This window comes from Dendrobates tinctorius, unplaced genomic scaffold (assembly GCF_039654945.1).
Source record: "Dendrobates tinctorius isolate UK_male_01 unplaced genomic scaffold, ASM3965494v1 ptg000044l, whole genome shotgun sequence".
Lineage (NCBI taxonomy): Eukaryota > Metazoa > Chordata > Amphibia > Anura > Dendrobatidae > Dendrobates > Dendrobates tinctorius.
In genome coordinates, this window is record NW_027361712.1 from 21440970 (window position 1) to 21457369 (window position 16400).

At 44.9% G+C, this 16400-nt stretch overlaps 1 protein-coding gene across 2 annotated transcripts in view; it reads left to right on the top strand.

Annotated features, from left to right (window-relative positions):
* The first annotated feature begins 1448 nt into the window (after positions 1–1448).
* Positions 1449–16400, top strand: part of LRP10 (LDL receptor related protein 10) — a 50313-nt gene continuing 35361 nt past the window's right edge. Inside the window, exon 1 of one of the 2 annotated variants that reach the window (XM_073575429.1) lies at positions 1449–1626. In XM_073575429.1, coding sequence (XP_073431530.1) covers positions 1596–1626 — 31 coding nt within the window. In that variant the 5' untranslated portion in view covers positions 1449–1595. The remainder of the gene's footprint in view (positions 1627–16400) is intronic. The other variant, XM_073575428.1, reaches the window with a different exon arrangement.

Here is a 16400-nt window from a genome sequence, read left to right on the forward strand (position 1 = left end):
CCGTGTCTGTTTTTACCATCATTGCCATCAGTATGTGGTCCGTGTCCGTTTTTACCATAGTGTGCCATCAGTATGTGGTCCGTGTCCGTTTTTACCATCATTGCCATCAGTATGTGGTCCGTGTCCGTTTTTACCATAGTGTGCCATCAGCGTGTGGTCCGTGTCCGTTTTTACCATAGTGTGCCATCAGTATGTGGTCCGTGTCCGTTTTTACCATCATTGCCATCAGTATGTGGTCCGTGTCCGTTTTTACCATAGTGTGCCATCAGTATGTGGTCCGTGTCCGTTTTTACCATCATTGCCATCAGTATGTGGTCCGTGTCCGTTTTTACCATAGTGTGCCATCAGCGTGTGGTCCGTGTCCGTTTTTACCATAGTGTGCCATCAGTATGTGGTCCGTGTCCGTTTTTACCATCATTGCCATCAGTATGTGGTCCGTGTCCGTTTTTACCATAGTGTGCCATCAGCGTGTGGTCCGTGTCCGTTTTTACCATCATTGCCATCAGATGTGGTCCGTGTCCGTTTTTACCATAGTGTGCCATCAGCGTGTGGTCCGTGTCCGTTTTTACCATAGTGTGCCATCAGCGTGTGGTCCGTGTCCGTTTTTACCATCATTGCCATCAGATGTGGTCCGTGTCCGTTTTTACCATAGTGTGCCATCAGCGTGTGGTCCGTGTCCGTTTTTACCATCATTGCCATCAGATGTGGTCCGTGTCCGTTTTTACCATAGTGTGCCATCAGCGTGTGGTCCGTGTCTGTTTTTACCATCATTGCCATCAGATGTGGTCCGTGTCCGTTTTTACCATCATTGCCATCAGTATGTGGTCCGTGTCCGTTTTTACCATAGTGTGCCATCAGCGTGTGGTCCGTGTCCGTTTTTACCATCATTGCCATCAGCGTGTGGTCCGTGTCCGTTTTTACCATAGTGTGCCATCAGTATGTGGTCCGTGTCAGTTTTTACCATCATTGCCATCAGTATGTGGTCCGTGTCAGTTTTTACCATCATTGCCATCAGTATGTGGTCCGTGTCCGTTTTTACCATCAGTGTGTCATCAGTGTTTTGATGGCTAAATAAATTACAAAGCTTCTTCTACACTCTGCAATGTTAGATGCCATCCATGCACTGTACACCGATGCCATCCATGTGCTGTACCTGTTTTACACGGACCCATAGACTTGTAGTGCTCTGCCTCCTGCCCCTCACTGCATCCCGCGTTCCTGCGATTTCTATAAATGGACCCTGAACGGATTATATATAATCTCATGTGGTTATTCCTCACTGCACCCCTTCCCTGCCATTACACCACGAGAACAATTAGAGGATAGCAACACATGGGTGGAGAGCAGGAGATGGAAATAGACGCGTAACGTGGAACGTGTGAGGAGCAGCAGCGCCGCCAGGGGGAGCCAGCGAGACGGAAGAGACTCGTGTTTTGGAAGGAGGAAGTGGAGAGAAAAATAAGAAACAGGAAGAGACTGAGGGAGTGCAGAGCGCAGGAGACAGCGGAGGAATTCCGGGAAAGTTGGAAACTAGTCTGTTCAATGGTTAGACAGAGTGCAGACTGTAAGGAAGTGACCCTCCGCCGACAGGCAGCATGTCTCTCCTCGTCACACTGCTTCTATATGGTAAGAGCTCACCTCCCCACTAGGCACTGCTGTGTTGTGTTGTCACTTGTCCTAGCGACGATCCCTCACTTTGGTGACGGCTGTGGTTGTTGCGGACTACAAGTCCCAGCCTCCTGCCCCGGTAGTGTAAATATACCCTCTAGACCCCACATTGCTTGCTGTAACTCCTCCCCCTCCCTTTTCCTGTTTTATAAACCACACCAATCAGGTCGTTGCTCTCATCTTTCAATAGAGTCTGAAAAATGAGAGCTGGGAGGTGATTGGTTGCTGTGGGTGACTGCGGCATAGTCCTTGATGAGTAGGTGCTGTAATGAGGCCGTGTGCACACATATGGTAATGCGGTGTTGTGTGGCCACGGGCTACTGTATGCCAGTCACATCGCAGCACCGTGCCAGTGACTGGGGGTTACACATGAGGTACCAGAGAGACTCAGAATCAGGTTTTTTACATCTTGCTTGTTGCTGTGGCACCTTCTGAGGCACTGTGCCCCACTCACTGGCACCATGCCGCCATCTTTGGCCGCTTAGCATGTGTCACAGCTAAAATTGCCTAGAAGTGTTTTTACATCCGTACGATGGTCTCCACTGTAGAATCCTTTTTAAGGCATAGTGCTAAGGCTCTATCAGAGCAGTATAGCTTCTATTATAGAGGGAAGCACAGGTGTGAACAGAAGAGGCTACGGGCAGCGCCATTTCATGTGCTGTCTTTTGCCCCTTTAAGGCATTTTTTTACCTAAGTTGCACCTGCATTTCTCATGGATAACACACATGCCATCACAGTCTATGGGGCTGGTCGCATGTCTGGGTCCCGACCAAAAGAAAACGAGCCAATTTTGTTCTGAGTCACTGATCAAACTCGCCCTTTTCAGACAATAGGTCTGTGCAGTTGCATCATATCTGCATCCTCCTAGTGTTGTGTTTTTCACTCCCTGCAGAGAGAGGCCTGAGACAACACAAGTTTACTTTGTATGCAAGAAAAACTGCTGAAATTCTGTTGACGGATGGTCCGGATGAGGTCTTAGGAGGCAAAATCAGCACTAAATGCACGATGGGGCGAAGCTTTTTTGACCAGTTCAAACGGACATATGTCACTGTCCATATTCAGCCTGCAAATGCCTGTACTAAGGCCGGGGTCACATTGCCATATATCACAGCCGAGTGCTATGTGATAAACTAGTCGCATAGCACTCAGCCCAGTGTTGTACTAAGGGTCCGCTCAGATCAGTCATTATTTTCTCATGCCGATTCGGCATGAGAGCACAATGGCAGTATGCTGTGATTAACAGCGAGTCTCAGCTGACTCACACCCATACAAGTCTATTGGTGCGTGTGAAACATCGGACTGCACTCTGCTGTCATCCCAGTGCAGTCCGATATACGGCGATGTCAGGCCATGGAGGAGATGGAGACATGACTTTCCCGTCTCCTCCGCACCTGTCTGCGATTCGTAAGAGGATGAGCGCACAGAGCACTGACACTTGGCTCCTGCTTGCTGCAGAGCAGGAGCCTCATTGGTACATCACATCTGATATTATACCCTAATGTGAACTCGGCATAGCTGCGAATCTCTTCACCTGAGCTTACAACCTCATATATATGCCTTTGGACAAACCCACAGCTAGAGTCCAGGCATGGACTGTGAAATTTGGCTGTCTGAAGCCTGCAGAAATGTTGCTCGATGCTAATGTGCATATTGCATTTTTAAAAGGTTCCACAACAGTCAAAATGAACAAAGACTATCAGTTTTTACGCATGAGCAGAATTTTGGACCTAAGCATAGGATCAGATCCTGCCCTAGGGGATCAGGAAGCCATCTCCAAAGCCTGGTGGGGTATGTGCATACGACAGCTTAGAGGCAGCTGTGAACCCTCATGGGTTTTCAAGCAGAAGACACTCCAGCAAACCACCAAAGGTGTCTTTTCTGAAGCATCTCTTTTTTTGTTTGCCTTTACTGTGGTTTTTTCTTTTTGAATTTTTTTCACCCCTAAATAAAACCCTACATGTTTGGTATGTGTACTCATATTGACCTGGAGAATCATAATGGCAGGTCAGTTTTACCATATAGTGTACGTAGTAAATAATTTAAAAAAAACAATTGTGCAATTGCACTTTTCAACGCACTTGGAATTTTTTCCCCGCTTTCCAGTGCATCACATGAGAAAATGAATGGCGTCATACAATTGTACAACTAGTCCCGCAAAAAATAAGACCTCACACAGCTCAATTGAAAAATTAAGTTATGATTCTTGGAAGAAGAGAGAGGAAAAAAAACAAACGGAAAAGTCACCCAGGGGTGAAGGGGTTTAACCCCTTTACCCCAAGGGTGGTTTGCACGTTAATGCCCAGGCCAATTTTTAGAATTCTGACCACTGTCCCTTTATGAGGTCATAACTCTGGAACGCTTCCATGGATCCCGGTGATTCTGACATTGTTTTCTCGTGACATATTGTACTTCATGATAATGGTAAAATTTCATTGATGTTACTTGCGTTTGTGAAAAAATTGAAAGTTTGGCGAAAATTTAGAAAATGTTGCAGTTTTACTACTTTGAATTTTCATTCCCTTAAATCACAGATATGTCACACAAAATACTTAATAAATAACATTTCCCACATGTCTGCTTTACATCAGCACAATTTGAGCCAAATTTTTTTTTGGCAGGAAGTTAAGGGTTAAAGTTGACCAGCGATTTCTCATTTTTACAACAAAATGTACAAAAAAATTTTTTTTTTTGGGGACCACATCACATTTGAAGTCACTTTGAGGGGTCTGTAAAGGGCCTGTCACACTAAGAGATATCGCTAGCAATATCGCTATAACTTGTGACGTTATAGCGATATCGCTGTGTCTGATACTTACCTACGACCCGCTCCCCTGCTGGTTATCGCTGATCGCGCGAGAACGTCCAGGACTGTTTGTCGTCGTCAGCTTCCTGCGGCGCTTCCTGCTGTGACGACGAGCGCCGCGTGGAGCCGGGCGGGAGGACGCAGGATCGCCTGGTGTGACAGGTAAGTAGCGATCCCCGTCCCCAGCGATGTCGCTGGTGAGATCTGCCTGTGTGGCAGCTCACTAGCGACCACCTAGCGATGTACCAGCGATCCTGACCGCGTCATATCGCTGGTCGGGATCGCTGGTACATCGCTAAGTGTGACAGTACCTTAAGATAGAAAATACCCAAAAGTGGCACCATTCTAAAAACTGCACCCCTCAAGGTGCTCAAAACCACATTCAAGAAGTTTATTAACCCTTCAGGTGCTTCACAGGAATTCTTGAAATGTTTAAAAAAAAAAAAAAAAACTTTTCACAACTTTTTAATTCAGATCCAATTTCTTTTATTTTACCAAGGGTAACAGGAGAAATTGGACCCCAAAAGTTGTTGTACAATTTGTCCTAAGTACGCTGTGTAAGGCAGCGCTCACTGAGTGCATTGGGGAACGCCCGCTTGGCAGCACTATAACATACAGGAAGACTCAATTTCCTTAAAAGTTCTCCTGGGTTTATTGCTCTATATCCCCAGCAGCACAAACACAGAGTAGACAGCCTTTAGGTCCGGCAACATAAAATAATAATGTCCATAACCAGGGCTTTGCTCCCTCAGACCCTGTTCACACACAGGCCAGGGCAATGTCCGTTAATCTCTCAGTTCCAGAGGACAGTACAGTCTCTTACTGACCGAGGTCAGTGCGACTCACGGTTGTCCGACCGTCCACTCTGGAGGTATCTCATAGACCTCTTTCCTCTGGTTCAGGAAAGCCAGCACTGCTTCCCCAGGCTGTGCGATATCCAGCAAGCAGGGTTGGCCATGAGCCACACACACAGGAGGCCTTCTGCCTCCCAGGTCACAGACAACTCTGTAGTGTCCCACCTGGACACATGGAAGTCTGAGCACAATCCAGACTCCCAACACTCTCTCATGTGCTAAACACACCCTCATTATGTAGCTGTAACCCCACCCCCAGGTGAGGTATGGATCTCATGGCTAGTCACCTGGTCATGACCTCACAGCAGGTCCTGAAAATACCTGCAGGTCCTGAAGGAAAACAGAGGTACAACCAGCACCCTCACCCAAAGGTGAAGTCATATGGGTAGCCGGACCCTGGTGCACTAACCGTTATATTAGTGCTCACGTGCACTAATAATAAAACACTCCGGGTTGCATCTCAGGGAGCATCCATCCCTGTGACATATCGGCCATTCACAACCCTGCCAGACACTGTTTCTGCATCACCACAGAGGGAACGCCTGTATGCATGACCTGGGGAGCCCACATAGCGCCCCCTAGCTGTCACTGGGGTCACTGCATTACAGCTGATACCCCATATATGTAGGTAAACCACTGTTTGGGTGCATGGCAGAGCTCAGAAGGGAAGGAGCGCCGTTTGACTTTTCAATGCAAAATTGGCTGGAATTGAGATTGGACGCCATGTCGCGTTTGGAGAGCCCCTGATGTGCCTGAACAGTGGAAAACTCCCCAATTCTAACTCCAACCCTAATCCCAACCCTAACGGGAAAATGGAAATACAGTAAATACATTTTTTTATTAGTTTTTCCCTAACTAAGGGGGTGATAAAGGGGGGTTTGAATTACTATTTATAGCGGGTTTTTATGTTTGGCAGCTGTCACACGCTAAAAGACGCTTTTTATTGCAAAAACGTTTTTGCATCACCACATTTTGAGTTGAGAGCTATAATGTTTCATATTTTGACCCACAGAGTCATGTGAGGTCTTGTTTTTTGCGGGACGAGTTGACGTTTTTATTGGTACCATTTTCGGGCATATGAAATTTTTTTTAATTGCTATTTATTCTGATTTTTGGGAGGCAGAATGAACAAAACCCCACAATTCATGAATTTCTTTGGGGGGGGGGGGGGTTTATACCGTTCCGCATGTGGTAAAATTAATAAGGCAGTTTTATTCATCGGGTCAGTACGATTACAGCGATACCTCATTTATATCATTTTTTTATGTTTTGGTGCTTTTATACAATAAAATCTATTTTATATAAAAATTAATTATTTTTGCATCGCTTTATTCTGCAATCTGTAACTTTTTTTTATTTTTCTGGTGATGCAGCTATATTGCGGCTTGTTTTATGCGGGACAAAATGACGTTTTCATAGGTACCATGTTTATTTCTATTCGTATTTTTGGTCGCGTGTTAGTCCACTTTTTGTTCTGTGGTATGATGATAATGCATTGGTTTTTTTATGGTGTTCACTAAAGGGGTTAACTAGTGGGACAGTTTTATAGGTCGTTACGGACGGGCAGTACTAAATATGTGTACTTTTATTGTTTAGATTTTTTTATTTAAATTGATGGAATAAATATTGTTTTTATTCTTTAAATATTTTAACAATTTTATTTTTTGTTTAATTCTTACTTTTACCCTGTGTCCCACTGTGGGACACTCATTTTGTGCAGGCTGATCGCTTCTACAGATCTGCATGCCATATAAGCTGTCAGGGCTGCAGCTTCTATAATACTAGCCTGAGAGTCTTCCTCACATGCACTACGCATGACAGGAAGTCTCTCAGCTCTGGGTCTCCATGGCAGCAATCGGGACCCCGCGTCATGACACGGGGTCTCCGATCCAAAGGCAGAGGGGCTGTCAACCCCTCTGCTGGATCCAGAACGCTGCAATCATGTTTAATCGCAGTGATTTCGGGGGTTAAAGTGCCGGGAGCAGACGGTGACCGCTCCTGGCACTTAGTGCCGGATGTCAGCTGTGAGAATCAGCTGACACCCTGCCGTGATCAGCCGCGCTCCCCCCGTGAGAGCGGCTGATCGCACATCACGTACTAACCCGTCCATGAGCATTAAGTCCCAGGGCACATGGACGGTATAGTAGGTCAAATGTCACAAAGTGGTTAAGACAGGGCAGTGGAGTTGGAGTCCATTTTGTTGGAGTCGGTATAAAATGGACCGACTCCTAAAATATATAATAAATTGGGTACAGTAGTACAATGCAGGATGTGCTGTAAATGTTTCCATAAGAATTTGGGAAAGTTATGAAATGTCCTATAAATGTCTGCTCTGTTCCTGATCTGAGGATCTCTGCTTTTAGTGGAGATGAATCTGTGCTGCACTTTATGTACATTCTCAGTAGTGACCAGTGCTGTGGAGTCTCAGTCAGTGAAATTGAGGAGTCAGAGCTTTGGCTTACCGACTCCACAGCCCTGAATACAGAGACCCTGTCAGCATAAAATGACTGTTCAAACCAAGTACAGGCGCTCTGTGCATCTCAGTGTGGCCAATCGTTTATATACACCTTCACATCTGCTTGTTTTCCCTCAATCTCTAATCTTCCTCTTTGATTGACAGCTCTGGCTTCATAGATAACATCAGAGACAGTTTTGGTCAACAACCCCCAGTGCCCTTCCTCCTACCTGCCCTGCCCTCCTCCCCCAAAACCAACTTCTCCACCATTACAGAAGACCGACTCTCCACTCTACTCTCAAGATCACATCTCACTACCTGTGCACTTGACCCGATCCCATCCCACTTCATCCTAAACCTCACCAAAGTCTTCATCCCAACCCTAACCCATCTCTTCAACCTATTACTAACAACTGGTGTTTTCCCCTCAAACTTTAAACATGCCTCAATCACACCTATCCTCAAAAAGCCCTCTCTTGACCCATCCTCTGTATCTAGCTATCGCCCTAGTATTAGCTATAGCTAATACTAGAGAAGAGAGAGAGAGGATTCAAAAAGATATAAATAAACTGGAGAAGTGGGCAGCAACTAACAGAATGGTTTTTAACAGGGAGAAATGCAAAGTACTACATCTGGACAATAAAAATGAAAAAAGCATATACAGAATGGGAGGAATAGGCCTAAGCAACAGCACATGTGAAAAAGACTTGGGTATACTAATAGATCACAGACTGAATATGAGTCAACAGTGTGATGCAGCAGCAAAAAAGGCAAATGCAATTCTAGGATGTATTAACAGAAGCATACAGTCTAGATTACGTGAAGTCATTATTTCCCTCTACTCCTCTTTGGTCAGACCTCATCTGGAATATTGTGTCCAGTTTTGGGCACCACATTTTAAAAAAAGACATCAACAAACTGGAGCAAGTTCAGAAAAGAGCAACCAGAATGGTGACCGGTCTGCAAACCCTGTCTTATGAGGAAAGGTTGCAGGATTTGGGATTGTTTAGTTTGCAAAAGAGAAGACTGAGAGGAGACTTAATAGCTGTCTACAAATATCTAAAGGGCTGTCACATTGTAGAAGGATCAACTTTATTCTCATTTGCACAAGGAAAGACTAGAAGCAATGGGATGAAACTGAATGGGAGGAGACACAGATTAGATATTAGAAAAAACTTTTTGACAGAGTGATTAATGAGTGGAACAAGCTGCCACGAGAAGTGGTGAGTTCTCCTTCAATGGAAGTTTTCAAACAGAGGCTGGACAGACATCTGACTGGGATGATTTAGCGAATCCTGCTTTGAGCAGGGGGTTGGACCAGATGGCCCAGGAGGTCCCTTCCAACTCTACGATTCTATGATTCCCTATATCACTTCTCCCCTATGCCTCAAAACTACTGAAACAACACGTCCATCTTGAACTATCCTCCCACCTCTCTTCTTGCTCCCTCCTTGACCACTTGCAATCTGGCTTCTGGCCACACCACTCCACTGAAACTGTCCTAACTAAGGTCACCAATGACCTACTAGCCACGAAGGCCAAGCGACACTACTGTCCTCCTCCTCCTGGACCTGTCCTCTGCCTTTGACACAGTGGACCATTCCCTATTACTACAGACCCTCTCATCTCTTGGTATCACAGACTTGGCCCTATCTTGGATTGCGTCATTCCTAGCAGACCGGACATTCAGCGTCTCCTATTCGCACACCACCTCCTCACCGCGCCCCCTATCCGTCGGAGTCCCACAAGGTTCAGTCCTAGGGCCCCTGCTTTTCTCCGTTTACACCTTTTGGCCTTGGACAGCTCATAGAATCTCATGGCTTTCAGTATCATCTCTATGCTGATGACACACAGATCTACATCTCTGGACCAGATATCACCTCCCTACTAAACAGAATCCCTCAATGTTTGTCTGCTATTTCATCCTTCTCCGCTAGATTTCTAAAACTTAATATGGACAAAACAGAATTAATCATCTTTCGCCAATCTCACGTGACCCCCCCCAAACGGACCTATCCATTAAAGTAAACGGCGCTGCCTTGGGGTTATCCTTGACACTGATCTCTCTTTCAAACTACATAGCCAAGCCCTTTCCACTTCCTGCCGACTTCAACTCAAAAATATTTCACGGATCCGTACATTCCTCAACCAAGAATCTGCAAAGACCCTAGTCCATGCCCTCATCTCCCGCCTTGACTACTGCAACCTCCTGCTCTATGGCCTCCCCTCTAACACTCTCGCACCCCTCCAATCTATTCTTAACTGTGCTGCCCGACTAATCCACCTGTCCCTTTGCTATTCCCCAGCCTCTCCCCTCTGTCAATCCCTGCACTGGCTCCCCATTACCCAAAGACTCCAGTTCAAAGCCCTAACCATGACATACAAAGCCATTCACAACCTGAGTCCTCCGTACATCTGTGACCTAGTCTCCCGGTACTTACTTGCATACTTGCACGAAACCTCCGATCCTCACAAGATCTCCTTCTGTACTCCCCTCTTATCGCCTCTTCCCACAATCGCATACAAGGTTTCTCCCGCGCATCCCCCCCTACTCTGGAACTCTCTACCACAGCATATCAGACTCTCGCCTACCATGGAAACCTTCAAAAAGAACTTGAAGACCTACCTCTTCCGACAAGCTTACAACCTGCAGTAACCACCTATCCACCAAACCGCTGCACGACCAGCTCTACCCTCGCCTACTGTATCCTCACCCATCCCGTTGTAGATTGTGAGCCCTCGCGGGCAGGGTCCTCTCTCATCCTGTACCAGTCGTGACTTGTATTGTTTAAGATTACTGTACTTGTATGTATTATGTATACCCCTCCTCACATGTAAAGCGCCATGGAATAAATGGTGCTATAATAATTAATAATAATAATAAAGCCGGAGATGGAAGCGAAATAGGTGATGCACCAAGCGCCTGTACATGGTTTGAACAGTCATTCTGTGTTAGCAGTCCCTTTATCCCTTTCAGTTTCCATAGATTCTAATTGGTTAAAAGAAGGGAGAAAACTGTTTTCTGCTTTGAAGATACTCTATACTTTTATAATGAAAGTCAATGGGAAGGCTCAAAAACCACCTATAAGATGCCCAGGCATGTATTTGAGCTTTTTGTCAGCATTTTTGCTTGAAAAATGTGTTTCTTCATTGTCGAATGGAATTTTAAAAAGTCTGGAAAATGACAATTAAAAAAATTCAGGAATGTGCAAGAAACTCAGAAAATGACCAAATATAACGTCAACACCTTCTTAAACAGACTGTCAGCACAGGATGACTGTTCAATCTAAGTCCCGCCATTCAGTGCTTCACGTCAAGGCCAATGATTTATATGCACCTTCCCATCTGCTTGTTTTCCCTTTATCTCCACCCCGTCTCCCTTCTTCGATTGACAGCTCTGGCTTCATAGAGACAGAGAAGAGTGGAGATACATGGAAACCAAGCCAGTGGAAGGTGTATATAAATGATTGGCTCCACCGTGAAGCACCGAGTTCCTGTACCTGGTTTGCTGCCTGAATAAGATGTCGTATGCACATACCATTAGGTTGAATTCGCACATGGCTGATAATGTGACTGTTCCATCAATCTGAATGGGATTTGCAGAAATCCATGTTTGTTTGTTTGGTTTTTTTGGTTGCAAATATTCTTGCAACAAAATCTGCAGGATTTATTCTTAGGCTATGTGCACACACGCTGCGGATTCACCAGCGGATTTTTCCGTGCGGATTCGCAGGTAAACTGACCTGCGGATTGGCCAGTGGTTTTCCCCTGCGGTTTGCCACCTGGACAATGGAATAGGTGTCAAAACGCAGCGGAATCCGCAGAAAGAATTGACATGTCAATTCTTTCTGCGGATTCAAAACCGCAGCTTTTCAGCAGTGAAAAAACCGCAGCATGTGCACAGCAGAATGTAAGTCACATAGACTTACATTGTACTGTACGTTGTCTGCGGAACTCCTGCGGATCCACAGAGGCCAAATCCGCAGCGTGTGCACATACCCTTAGGCTATGTGCACACGTTGCAGATTTGTGTGCAGAATTTTCTGCACGGAATCTTCATCTCTTGGCAGAATCTGCAGTTCAAAATCTGCGTGGTTTTTTTTTTCCGTTTTTTTTTTTTTTGTGTGCGAATTTCCTGCGGATTGGCATGCGTTTTTACCCCTGCAGATTTCTATAATGGAATGGGTGTAAGAATGCGGATCCGCAAAAAGAATTTGACATGCTGCTTAAAACAAACCGCTGTGGATTCCATGCTAATTTTTCCGCAGCGTATGCACAGCTATTTTTTTCCTATTGATTTACACTGTAGTGTAAATCACTTGCGGATCTGCAGTGATTCCGCTTGGAAAATCCGCTGCGGATCCGCAGCAAATCTGCAGTGTGTGCACATAGCCTTAATCTTAGGGATTGCTCACTTGGAGCAGATGTGTTACATGCAGATTTTGATGTTGATTTGATGCACATTGCCGTGATGAATTCCGCCCACGTCAGAATTGAATTAACGTTATTCCCTCTGGTTTTCAGCCAGGGAGGCTCAGCTTCAGTCACTGGTCATCTCAGTGTAACCACCCCAGGCACTGACAGCCAGCTCAGCAGTGATGCACTCATTTACTTAGCTGGTACTGTTAGGGTACCGTTACATTTAGCGATGCACCAGCGATTCCGACTACGATACGACCCGGTCAGGATCGCTGGGGCATCGCTAAATGGTCGCTAGTTAGCTGCCAAACAGGCAGATCTCACCAGTGATGCAGCAGAGGTCGTTACTTACCTGTCTGACGCGGCGATGAAGACGTCCACGCATCGCTCGTCGGCGCCAGCAGGAAGTGGCCGACGAGAAACGGTCCAGGACCTTCTCGCGCGATCGGCGATAACCAGCTGGGGGAGCGGTCGGATGTAAGTATCACACATAGCGATATCGCTAGCAATATCGCTGCTGCGTCACAAAATCGGTGATGCTTTAGCGATATCGCTAGCGATCTCGCTGTGTGTAACGGGGGCTTTACGCTACAGATTTTCATCAAGGAGTTACGCAATATGTGATTGTTCCAGTTCAAAAGGCAAAGTATGCTTGTTTTGGAAATCGCACAATGATCACTTGCATACCAGGGTGTTTCACATGACAGTTATGTAACTATGGTGTGACAAGACGCTCGTGTAACATAATAGTTTTGTAGCTAACTTTATTATAAGGGTACGCTCCCACAATCGGTGATTGTTCAAGCTTTCTTGCAGCGAAGTTTTCGCATGAATCCCACACCTCAGCTCACATGTTTTTGATGCATTCGTTTTTGTCTCTCTTTGTTATGATGTGCAAAGATGTAGATATCTAATTAGTGCTGTGCGTGTGTAGTTTATTGTACATGGATTAATCTAATAAATGAATGAAAAAAAACTTTGTGGGGGGCCCCCCCCTATTTTTGATAACCCGCCAAGGTAAAGCGGACACCATGAGGATTAGGCCAGTTTCACACTTCAGTGTCTCCGGTACGTGTAGTGACAGTTTTCTCACGTACCGGAGACACTGACACACATACACATTCTAATGAATGTGTCTATGCAGATGTCAGGGTGTTTTCATGGAACGTGTGTCCGTGTGCAAAATACGCTAACATATCCGTTTTTGTGCAACAGCACGGATCACACGGACCCATACAACTCAATGGGTCCGTGTAAACATGTACCGCACACGGATGTGTATTTCCGCTGCGTTTTTCTGCCAAGAGATGCAGAAACCTTTCAGAAATTTCTGCAAGCAAATACGCAAAATGCGCACATAGCCTAAGGCCTCTTTCACACATCAGTTTTTCGCCATCAGGCGCGATCCGGCTTTTTTTTGTAAAACCGGATCCGGCGAAATGCAATGCCGGATCCAGTTTTTCCCCATTGACTTGCATTAGCGCCGGATGGCATTGCATTTCATCCGTTTTTTGCCGGATCTGGCTACTTGTCTCATTCCGGCATCTGGAAAAAACGGCTACTGTAACGTTTTTTGTCTCCGGCGAAAAAGCCGGAAGCGCCGGATCCGACGCTTCCGGCTTTTTACCACAATGAAAGTCTATGGGCACCGGAATGCGCTGGATCCAGCCATCGGATCCGTTTTTTTAAGTCTGCACATGCTCAGATCCAATTGGCCAGCCCCCAGGAAACAGTTATAACCTGCTAGATGGATCCGGCAGAAAAACGGATCCGTTTCTACAGTTCTCCAAAATTTATGCCGGATCCGTTTTTTTCTAAAAATATCCGGATCCTGCCTGACGGCAAAAAACTGATGTGTGAAAGTAGCCTTAGTCTTCTGTTTGCATCCACTTCTGTCTTTTATGTTTTAAAGGGCACACACATTTATACATAATGTACATTATAAACACCAAGAAAATTGGAGCAAAACACCATACTACAGAACTTCATAATATCAAAAATGCTATTTAATATCAGCAGTACAAAATTTAAAAGTACAAGCATAGTAAAGAAACAGTACACAATGAATCCGAAACAGAGCACTTCAACATGAGTCCGGGCGTACCAGAATATATCAAAGCTGCATAATAGAGAGAACACAGTTGGGTTTCATACTCATAGAAATATTCCCAGTAATGGTATGATTAATAAGCAGGCATAGTGCCAACAAGAAGCACCCCCACACAGTCCCATATATTGCATCAATCCTTTGTAGTAAATCTACAAATGGCGCTATCAAATTTCCCCTATAGTCAGACTCAGAGGTAGGGAACAGGAGGGGGAGGCTCAAGGGGAGTGTAATCCAAAGTTGCCCTTACCCATGTTCTTGTCCATATGCAGGAATGCGCCCCTACGCGCGTTTCACGGTCACTTCCTCAGGGGGCCGTGATAATGTACATTATGTATAATACATCACATGTAAAATCCCTACTACTACAGACAAGAAACAACTTTGGGAGAAACAGTCTAAACCTATGTATAAGAACGTAAAAAATAGTTAAGTGCACATTTATTAAACAAGACCAATTTACGGTATATGCTGAAGTGCCAAAATCTACTAAAAATTGTATCAAGAAAGAAAATAAAACATTCTAAATTGTATTCCATTAAATTTAAAAAAAAAAAAAAAATTATATCCATAGTGCCAGGGTAAAATCATGTTCCCTCTGACGCCTTACTGAAATGCATCAGACTGTACATGATTTTAACCTGGCACTGTGGATATCCTATTTTTTTTTAATTTAATGAAATAAAATCTTGAATTTTCTATGCCGATTCAATTTTCCTTTTTTGTGGCCAATTTACCGGTGGTCAGCGGTGGATGGATCGATGCAGTCGTTGAAAAGAGCAACTTGATTATTTTAACATGGTGGGGTTTTGCCAAAGCGTACTATAAGGGTGTGTACCCACAATCCGGAGTTATTGCGGATTTGACGCTACGTACTTACGCAAAGTCAAACCCTCAGCAGCCAGATGTGGACATATGCGGAATCACTTGCGTTCAATAGACTGCAGCGCTATGGACGCAGCGAACGTGCTCTGTGTCCAAAGTGCTGCTAGTTCCAGATCATGGGCACCCGGCCTTAGCACATAAAGATTCACAGAGCTAGTGCATACACAAGAGAACAGGTTCCCTAAATCCAGGACAGAATCCAAACGTAAGTAGGAAAGACAAAGCTGCCTAATGTATGGTTCTACCATCAAAACCAATATTTTGTGGGAGTCACCATTTATATGTATTGAAAAGAAAAATGTACTTCTGGTAACGTTTAGCAGTATCGCTATTCACCAGCATTGCTTGCCAAAACAAATGACATTTTAGCTGCACATTACGTTAAATACAGGTCTTTACGGTAATTTTGTTTTGTTTTTATCCAAATGTGATTTTGGTGTTACAATAGCCAGTGCTATACTTGAAATTTGTGTTTGAGCTTGACACAGTAGGGGCTCATTCACATGACCAAATGTTTGCTCTGAAGTTCTGTCCGTAAAAAAACATTATTCAATGGGACAGTGCAGACAAAAAATGCCACCATGCACTAGTTTCTTCTGTTTCTCTCAGACTCGCATATTAAGTTTATGCGTGCACAAAAAAAAATTCTAACGGATATATTACAATCTGCTGGGTGGTACAATTATGGTGTACTTATATCAAGCAGGCTGGGCTTAATTGGAGCAGCAAGATTTTGGCAATGGGGGGCCTAGAGCAGGTCTTTGGCTTCCATGTTAACCCATCAACACCCTGTGATTATGGTAGGTAAGAGGGTGTGATGGGCATCTGAAGAGAATGGCCCCAGGTTAAAAACACTTAAATGCTGCTGGCGAATATTGTAAGGCTAAGTGCACACGTAGATTTTCCTCCTGCGGATTTTTCCGCACAGATTTGAAGAAATCCGCAGGTCAAATGACCTGCATTTTTCCTGCGGATTTCTTCCTGTTTTTGTGCGGTTTTCCCCCTGCGGATTTGGAGAATGGAGCAGGTGGAAAACCGCACAAAAGAAGTGACATGCTGCTTTTTTTTTGTACCGAACAAAAACTGCGAGGGAAAAAAACCGCAGCGTGTTCACAGCGGTTTGTTTTTTTTCATTGATTTACATTGTACTGTAAATAACTTTGCGGATCCGCAGCGTTTCTGCGCGGTAAAATCCGCTGCGGATCCGCA